The sequence below is a fragment of the Epinephelus moara genome, chromosome 12 (genome assembly GCF_006386435.1).
Source record: "Epinephelus moara isolate mb chromosome 12, YSFRI_EMoa_1.0, whole genome shotgun sequence".
Taxonomy (NCBI): domain Eukaryota; kingdom Metazoa; phylum Chordata; class Actinopteri; order Perciformes; family Serranidae; genus Epinephelus; species Epinephelus moara.
The window spans coordinates 34304583-34314087 of NC_065517.1; the positions used below are offsets into that span (position 1 = coordinate 34304583).

The window sequence follows — 9505 nt, forward strand, 5'->3', positions numbered from 1 at the left end:
CAGTGTTCAGTCGTATTATAGGTGAAACTCAGTCAGGTGATGGATAATTAAAAAGATCACGTAAACTGTCACCATCTGCTTCACTGGATGCCTCTGTTCTCTGGTCTGAATATGTTTATGTGGTAGCTTTGCCTTTTTTTAAATTAGCCTCTGTGCCACATTAAACTGAACAAACCACTCTACGTCTCTGCATGTTGATGGTTATAACAATAAAACAAAAAAACAACTCCAGGTCGTTTATTTGTGTCACAAAATATTTCATCGGTGCAGGGTTCACATGGAGCTAAAATACATTTCATCATATGCTTACAATGTACAATATCTTACAGTGTACTACATGACTTGTGATAATACAACTGTGTGCAGCAGGAGGAACATTTGGGACATAAATGTCAGGCTCAGTGACGAACAAAAACTCCCCGCCTCTCCCAAAAAAAAATAAAAAATAAAATCAAATACTCTTTTCCTTCAGTGATGAACTGACACAGACGCAACAAACTGCCTCTGGTTGTCCAAACGTGTTGCGTATCACACCTCCTCCTAACTGCAGAGCACAAATGCTCCACCCACAAGCGTTCACTCCCTCGTTTTACTTGGGGAAGACGTGTCTTCAGGAAAAAGAGAAAAAGGTATCATGGTATGTTTGTTGCGTTTCAGCGGGTGTAGACTTTAAAACGGGGACACTTATGGTTTCTCACAGGAAGAACAAACAGGGGACGCTGGTGTCGGTTCCATCAGTCATATTGACAGTGCACGTGTGTTGCGAGGTCAGTGAGGTGTGGTCCGACGAGATGTAACTGGCCAGATATTCAACTAAAATATATTTCTACTACTATGAGCCCACATCAGCTTTATTAATCCCTGACGTATGAACATCAGACCGCCCCCTCTTTGTTCTTCCTTCTAGTAATTTGTACTTACAGGCAGTGTGCATCTGGAAGCTTTCTAATTTGATGACGTTTCCTGGTGCGGTCAAAAGATCTTAAAGGTGAACTTCAATATTTTTTAATCTGGACCCTATTTTCTGCTCCTTTGTGTCCACGTGACGAATGGGAGCAACATTTTTTTTAACTGGTCCAGTATTGAGTCAATATATGTGCACTAAAAGTTTGTTTTTGTCACTGACAGGCTCCAAAACTATTAATGGCATATGCCCCACGTGAGCAATTCCACTGGACTGAATAGGTGCCATCTTGGGGTCTGGTATCTAGTCATTATTAAACATCTATGAATTGTGCGCTGTCAATGTACGTCCACTAAAAGTGTTTGTTTTTGCCACTGACAGACTCAGATTATGCTAAGTGTCTGACAACCTTACAGAAAGGATCCCTTCAGAGAACAGCCTTTTTGTTTACCAGAAAATCACTGTCGCCAAACCCACCAGACTCCATTTAAACTTCATTTTATGGTGAAATAAAATCTCTATCTCTGTAGGGATCCATTCCTTAACATTGTCAGACACTTGGAATAACAATCTGAGCCTGTCAGTGACAAAAATAAACACTTTAAGTGGACGCACACTGACAGTTGACAGTGAAGTGCCTGTAGGAATTCTATTCCAGCGCTCAATACTGGACCAATTTCAAAATGTCTTGTTCCTGTTTGTCAATTAGACACAAAAACCTTAATAAATAGGATCCAGGATAAGAAATCCTTAAGTTACCCTTTGTGCACCCTGAGGCTTGCTTGGTCTTATCAGAGTGTGACTTCAGACAAAAGGTGGACAGCAGAGGTAGCAGAGCTTTTAGAGGGCAACATGATCGAGGTTTGCCGACATACTTTGCGTAAACTAATTAAAAGACAGGGAGGGAATCGCAGCGTCTCCCTCTGGCAGTAAGTGTCCAACATGGAAGTAAAAGTGACGTTCAAACATTTTTTTTTTTTTTTTTTTTACAAATATTTTTAGGGGTAGTAATTAGAATTTGGTGAATTTAAATAGAAAAGTATTCAAAACATAGGAACTACGGAACAAGTTTTTCCACCATGTCCTAAGTGACAGGGAAACATTAAAGCTGCTGTAATCAATATTTTTCTAATAATGCATCAAAAGACTGTGTGTGATGTTAAAGAGGTCGCTCCTGGTGACAAACCCACCGAGAACGATCACCAGAGTTTACCACGTAGAGGTTTATAGCAGCTTTCAGCTCCTGGTTTTGGTTTTCTTGGCATCAACTTCATGGTTTTGGTTTGTTTTTTGCTGCTGCAGGCAGCGATAAAAGCTCTCCTAAGGCCAGTATAGCTACCTGCCCAGCACCAAGCAGCTGATCGAGACAGTCTGCAACTACCTGGTGAACACAGTGGAGCATTTAGCACCTCAAGAGCTGGATTATTTTTCTCAGGAGCTGACGGGGATCAAATCAGGACAGTGAATATCAGAATTCATTCATCACATGGACACAAATGTGACTCCAAATTAATGTTAAAAGGTGATAACATGTTGTTGTGTTCGCAACGTGTTTCTGATGCCCTGAAAAAGACTGAAAAACATCTTTGCTGAGAAATGTGGGCAGACTGTAAAGACACTGTCCACTATTTTCTTCCTAAATTTAAGTCCTCACCTGTTAGTCACATGATCTTTTCAAATTTAGAGGAGCTCTGTATCACACTCTGAGCTCTTTGTGGGTATGGGACATGGTAAAGCCAAAACGTGTCATTGTCATTGTCCTCTGCACTCTCGCTGTGCCGTCACTTTTGCCTGTGGCTGCCTCGAGGGTTGATATTCACGTGTGATCATCTGAGTGGGGGATTACACCTGATAAATGTGTCCTCTGTCCTGAGGTCTCTCCTCCTCCTCTACTTGGATTCCTTCTCAGCCTCCAGCAGTGCAGAAGTGATGCCTAGCTTCTTTAACTCCTCCACCAGGTCTCCGTTCTGGTGCATCTGCAGCAGGATGTCGCAGCCCCCGACAAACTCGCCGTTGAAGTACACCTGAGGGATCGTGGGCCAGTTGGAGAACACCTTGACTCCTGTGGAAGGAAGATGGTGTCAGAAATCGACTAAAACCAGTCAGGTGTCAGGGTTAGGGAACCGAGGAAGAAAGACTAACCCATGACAGTTTAATGTGAGTACATTTAAGTTTAAAACCAGTCACATAATATCCTGCTGTTAACACCCAGCACCAGGAAATGATTGCAAGCACTGTTCGATACAGCACAGTATAGGGGTATTTCTGTGTGGCAATATTTCATTGTAACAGTGCCTTTTTTTTATCATATAAACTATTAATATTACAAATACAGATTAAACTTTAGATAGCCAGCTAGAATAATATAATCAATTGCTGTTTCAGTCCACCAGAAACATTTTCCTGCTGCAAAAAAACAGCCAGAAAACTTTATTTTATTAGATAAAACAGATACTGACATAAATCTAGAGTTTAAAAAAGAAAGTGATAAATCTCAATATATCTTATCGCAATACTCAGCACACATCCCAATAATATTGTATCATGACTGAAGTATCGTAAAAGTGCTTGTTTTTGTCACTGACAGGCTCAGATCGTTATTTTAAGTGTCGGACAGCATTATGAAAGGATCCTTACAGAGATAGAGCTTTGTGTTAAAGAGTAAGATCCTTTTGTTTAACCAGAAACAGCCCAGAAATCGCCTCCGCCAAACGTATCGATTTCGGGGCTGTTTCTGGTTAAACAAAAGTGATGTTACTCGTTAACAAAAAGCTCTATCTCTGTAGGGATCCTTTCATTACGGAAGCGTATTGCATTCACTTGACAAATAAAAAAAAACTGTTTATTGAGTAATTTTTTTAGTTTTTCGGAGTAATTTTTTTAGTTTTCTGTTTTTTTTGTGGTAATTTTGTTTCTGTTTTTCTTGGTATTTTTTTTTTGTTGTTTTTCGGGGTAATTTTTTCTGTTTTTCTGAGTATTTTTCAACAGACACTTTCATTCCTTTCTTGAGAGCTCGATATAATGGAAGCAAACATGACATTGTTTAGTTTAATCCAGTTTTACTTTGTTTTGGGTTATGTGTCCAACATATTCTGGAGAAACACTGCAATGTCCAGCAGATCTGAATGGGCTTTTCGTCTGAAATACTCAGAAAAACAGAAAAAATTACACAGAAAAACAAAAAAATACCACAAAAAACAGAAAAAAAAATTACCATGAGAAACAGAAACAAATTACACCAAAAAGAAAAAAAATTATCATGAAAAACAGAAAAAAACTACCATGAAAAACAGAAAAAATTACCACGAAAAACAGAAAAAAAATTACTACGAACAACAGAAAAATAAAAAAATTACTCTGAAAAACAGAAAAAAATTACTCAATAAAACAGATTTTTTTTTTTATTTGTCAAGTGAATGCAATATGCTTCTGTATTTCCTAACATTGTCAGACACTTGGAATAACAACCTGAGCCTGTCAGTGACAAAAACGGTGCTCAATTGCCCCGAGTGGTTATATTGTGGTTATATAGCTGTAGCATGCATGATATGATGTTAATTCCACTACAGAAGAGACGTGATGCTCACTAAAATTGTGTGGGGAAAGAGTGGATATATTGATGTTGGTATTAGTTATCAGCCAAATAGGTTGTTTATATCGACATATCGGATATCGGCAAAAAATCCGATCCAAATCAAATCGCACGTCCCTAAAACCCACAAGAATGACTGTAACTGAACGACTTGTGTTTATAAAGCTCAGCAATACACTGGATATGTACCATGATGTCACCTGTGTGTTAATATATTAAATTTAGACTGAACAAGAGGTTTGGGGATGTCACATAGGACATTGGGAAACACTCATCTACCTTTTTAAACCACGTTCTGACACTTTATGGACCAAACAACTAATTGATTAATTAAGGAAATAATAACGGATAATAAAAATAACTGACAGCAGCAGCTCTAATTAAGTAAATTGTCTTTACTAACATCTTCATGTGCTGAAAGAAGTTGTGCCCTTACACAATCTGAACTCCACATGAACCTGATTCTGGGAGACAGTCTGGCCCTTTTGAGCATGTGTGTCATGACTGTGCATTTTTACACTGCTGTTACATCATTAAGACTCAAGTGACGAAGAATACAAAGAACAAATCCAGACATTTCCTTGTTTCTTGGCCTATGTGCTGCCATTGTTTAAAGCAGCAGCGCTTCCAGTTGTGTCTGGATTAGCTGTTTAAGTCAGACATGTTCAAACTGATGGGACAGTGTTGGAGGGCCACACCCTGGGGTGCTGCTGCAGGGACCTGATAAAGAGCAGTTAGAGACGGCTGCTGACAAAAGGCTGATATGTTTAGATGGTTTAAATGTGCCAGTAACACTAGAGGTGTAAATAACTGGGACAGCTGATGAGGCTGATTGATCAGTGATCTGATCACATTGATTACAAGCAACATGTTGAAGTTAGTGTCACCTCCACTAACAGTGAGGAAGAAGTTCAGCTGACAGTTATGCGACTTGTTGTTGTGATGTCATGACCGGGTTATCTCAGTTAACTGACCTTCTCTGAGCTCCGAGTCCTCCAACACGTTGTACGAGGCGTAGTGGTCCACTCCGTGCATCCGGAGGATCTGCACCACGGCGTTACTGAAGCCACACATGGGCTGAGCCGGAGTCCCCTTCATGAAAACCACCACTTTGTCCTTCTTCACCATCTCACCAAGGTCCTTCTGGAGGTCCGCCGCCGCGCACAGGAACCGGGCCGAGGCCGACCACACGCGTCCGTCGGCCTGTCTGGGCAGATACACCGCCGCCCCGGACCGCAAACACCGAGCGGTGCTTCTAATTAAACTGTTCATGCTCTTTGGTGACTTCTGTCTTTGAAGAGAGGGAGGAAAATGTCGGAGGAACTCAGGAGCCTGTTTCTGAAGGAGCCGGATTGAAACCAGTCCGTCAACACACAGAACCCTCGCGAGAAGAGGCGGGAGCTGAACTCTGATTGGACAGCTGCGTCCAATCAAAATCTAATCTGACTTCTCATTGGTTCAGCTACGCGTCAGTTACTTTAGTTACACAAGGGAATTATGTCAAAAGTGACAATTCATAAAAAATAATATTAAAAAATAATTTACACCATTATCACAGTCGTTATCACAAATCTAATCATATATGTTTTCTCTTTAGAAAAAGACATGAAAAAAAAAGTTATTTCCAGGAAGCGAATTTGCGATGTTTTTTGTTTTTTTTTTACTCCAAACTTTATTGAATAAATTCAAAACATAAATCTTGTAAAAACAACAAATATCTATGTTTTCATTATAAAAGATACTGGAAAATTATTTCATATTTAATTGCACAACAAATAATTACAATTGTAAAAGTTGTAGAAAAAATGTATATGAACATAATAATGTAAAAATAAATTTAATTGCACAACAAATAAATACAATTCTAATTATAAAAGTTGTAGAAAAATGTGTTATACTAAATGAATAATGCAAAAATAACTAATTGCACAGTACATTAACAAAATTTTCGTGACAAAAGTTGTAGAAAAAATATTTCATGGTATAAAAATACTGTAAAAATAAATTCAATTGCAATAAGGAAATGCATAAGGAAATGTCACTAAGACAAAAACCTGAGAGGTTTGCTGAACATATGGAGTAAAACTGTACGGGCCAAAATATCCAGTAGTTTTTGCCCATTTACAATTTATGAGTTTTACATTTTCAGCTGTAGTCAAGCATGTTTTAAAATCAGTATCTTTAAAAATATAAAGGGGGGAGGGGTGTCTTTCAAGGGGCTGCTCTTTAATTATCAAACAAGGGGGGGTGGCTGGGGTGTTTGTTTTTGTATTTCCTGTTTTTTCCCCAACCCTCCACGGAGGCACAAATATTTTTTTCCTTGAGCTGAAAACTATATTTATCACTATTTTAACTTTTTTTTTTTTCTGATGGAAGCGTTTGTCACACATGATGTGTCCAAGGACTGTTGGGTATTTGGATATCCAGCAATAATTTCTTTTTCTTTTTCTTTTCTTTTTTTTTTTTTTACAGTTTCAGGCTGTGTCATTTTTTTTTAAAGACAACATGAAAGGCATGCTGTCTTTAAAAAATCTGTGGTAAATAATTTCCCCTCAGGGATCAATAAAGTATTTCTGATTCTGATTCTGTAAAATAAATACAAAATACAAGCATTTAAATTTGTAGTCCCTCCCCTAAGCCAAACCAAAAAATAAGTCCCTCCCCAGCGCTTAAAAAATTATTTAACATGCCCCCTTTCTTGTTTTTTTTTTTTACAACACCCTCCCCCTCACAAGTAACGAACAGTCCCTTAATTGTATTACTGTTGTACAGTAATAGTTTGTTTAATTCCAGTAGGTGGCAGCAATGCAACTCTTTGGATGCAAACCGCCATTAAAAACCAAAGAAGAAGAAGAAAAACAGAACTCTTCAAGAACTTCCGGGGCGACAAAGAGGAAGAAGACGACGACAGTTTGAAAGATGGCGGCGCACACGCAGAAGAATAACAAGCCGGGGAAACCCGGAGGAAAAGAGGCTCAGCCTCTGATTATCGCCAAAACTCCGGCGGAGGAGCAGCGTCTGAGGCTGGAGAGGCTGATGCGGAACCCGGATAAAGCCGCTCCCATCCCGGACCGGCCCAAAGAGTGGAACCCGCGAGCTCCGCCGGAGTTCGTCCGGGACGTGATGGGCTCCAGCGCCGGAGCAGGCAGCGGAGAGTTCCACGTTTACCGACACCTCCGCCGCAGAGAGTACCAGAGACAGGACTTCCTGGACAAGATAGCAGATAAACTGGATGAGGACCAGCAGTACCTGGACAAGGTGGAGCAGAACAAACAGGAGGCGGAGGAACGGACCGCCAAGCGCCGGAAGAAGCGCGAGAAGCTGAAGCAGAAGAAGCTGATGGCGAAGAAGGCGAAGCTGGAGTCCAAGAACAAGGAGGACGAAGAGGACAAGAGCTCGGACAGCAGCGAGGAGGACAAGGAGGAAGAGGAGGAGAGAGAGGCTGAGGATGATGCAGAGGCTCCTAGCTTCATCATGGGGAGGAAATGACGTCCTGTGTGTCCTGCAGGGTGACCGCCAGGACCGGGACTGCTGGGTTTAATGCCTCTTAGTGACACTGTGGATGATCGGACATGAAGACCAGGATCACACAACTTCTCATGTGCATCCAGGTTAAAGAGCCCCGTACAAGAGAATCTGCTTCCTGTTTTACTGCCAGAAAAAAATGGATGGATGGATTTCTGAAGGGGCCCTGGGACCCGGAGTGTCAGGGGGCCCCTGGCTTTCACTTACAAAATGTCAGATTAACACTTTTTATCTTTCTTATTGTGTCTAATTCACACAGACTGACCAGGAAGAGACTCAAAATGACCACAGAGTGTCATGTTCTCATCCCAACTCATCACATATCACCGTTTCCTAAGTCCACTTTCACGTCTGTGTCTGTTGTTGCCGTTCTGTGAGGCCGTGTCAAATTACGCTTGTTATATGCGTTGTTTCTTTTCAAATCACACCTCCATTTTTACAGGAAATGGACAGTTTCTGCTCGTACGATGCATGCAGTCTTTGTCAGTAAAACACTTCATATATACGTTTATCTCCTTGTGCAACAAACACAAGGTGGTTATGTCTGGCAAAAAACATCATGGTTTAGCTCAGCATTCACACAGGAAGTGAACAGCGGCCTCCCAGGTGGAAGTCTGGGGCTTGTCAGATTCATCCACCTCCACTCCCACACACCCTATAGAGACTTTACAGCTCCTTATGTGACGTTGTTAGCAGCAGTGTTTCAAACTGAAGCCACCCGACGGCAAAAGGTGCCTTTTTACGTTCGTGTCTGACGCTGAAATCACTGACGACATGGCAATATTTGATGACTTGGGAATCAGAACGGGCTGCAGAGAGACACGAACTCACAGAAAGATCCATAACATGTGCTGTGTGTGTAGGAGCAGAGGTGGGGCCCTTTGTGCGTCATTGCGATTATGCTCTCCATAATCTCTCTGCAGTGTTTTTCATGTGTCAGCTGGCAGGGCAGGTGTGCTGTCGTCTTCAGGGCTTCTCGAGTTTGTCAAAAATTTGTGATAATTATTAAGAACTCTGATTGATTTGAATAGTTTTAATAAAAATGTGAATACACACAGACATCAGGGTGTCGTGCAGTCTGTTCACTAAATCCTCCGTGTTTTGTCATCACTGTTAGAGGTCATGAGGTAATTTTAGAAATGCAGCTGTTTGCATCTCACCCGCCTGTATTCTGATTTGAGTCTTTGCAGCCTTGTGAATCCGCCCCCTGCAGACGACTGTTGCTCGCGGGCACAACGAGGCTGCAGACAGCAACTCAAAGAATGAAAAGGCGTGGCTCCTGGAGGTTCAGGAGATTCACGTGCGATGTTCCTTGGACACACCTCCTGCTTTCCACGGAGGTGACGGCCTCGCTCTGTAGCCGTCACCTTTCTTGAGGCAGGTAGAGAAACACCTGGCAGTCAGATATTGTTTGAGGCAGGTGGAGCTCTTCCTGTCAAACACTGTCAACTGTCACATTTTTCTTTAACAAACACAACATTTAG

General features: G+C 41.2%; 2 protein-coding genes and 1 non-coding gene across 3 annotated transcripts; 2 read left to right on the forward strand and 1 right to left on the reverse strand.

Moving 5' to 3' along the window:
• Window positions 1-221: 221 nt before the first annotated feature.
• Window positions 222-6142, reverse strand: glrx5 (glutaredoxin 5 homolog (S. cerevisiae)). Its single transcript, XM_050057964.1, has 2 exons — window positions 5471-6142; window positions 222-2966 (listed from the first exon to the last, which is right to left on the reverse strand). Exons 1-2 carry the CDS (start codon window positions 5766-5768, stop codon window positions 2794-2796), a joined length of 471 nt encoding a protein of 156 aa, XP_049913921.1. The 5' UTR covers window positions 5769-6142; the 3' UTR covers window positions 222-2793.
• Window positions 6143-7279: 1137 nt separating this feature from the next.
• Window positions 7280-9082, forward strand: prkrip1 (PRKR interacting protein 1). Its single transcript, XM_050058220.1, has one exon. The coding sequence runs from the start codon at window positions 7416-7418 to the stop codon at window positions 7983-7985; it is 570 nt and encodes a 189-aa protein (XP_049914177.1). The 5' UTR covers window positions 7280-7415; the 3' UTR covers window positions 7986-9082.
• Window positions 9083-9202: 120 nt separating this feature from the next.
• LOC126399257 (small Cajal body-specific RNA 13) lies at window positions 9203-9481 on the forward strand. The gene has a single exon (XR_007570873.1). It is a non-coding gene; the product is annotated as a small Cajal body-specific RNA 13 (non-coding RNA).
• The last annotated feature ends 24 nt before the right edge of the window (window positions 9482-9505 follow it).

Bases quoted from the DNA above. Each gene is read 5' to 3' on its own strand.
- prkrip1 (XM_050058220.1), top strand. From the start codon at position 7,416: ATGGCGGCGCACACGCAGAAGAATAACAAGCCGGGGAAACCCGGAGGA.
- glrx5 (XM_050057964.1), bottom strand. From the start codon at position 5,768: ATGAACAGTTTAATTAGAAGCACCGCTCGGTGTTTGCGGTCCGGGGCG. The intron at 2,967-5,470 runs GTCAGTTAACTG...TTCCTTCCACAG, and splicing joins GGACTCGGAGCTCAGAGAAG to GAGTCAAGGTGTTCTCCAAC.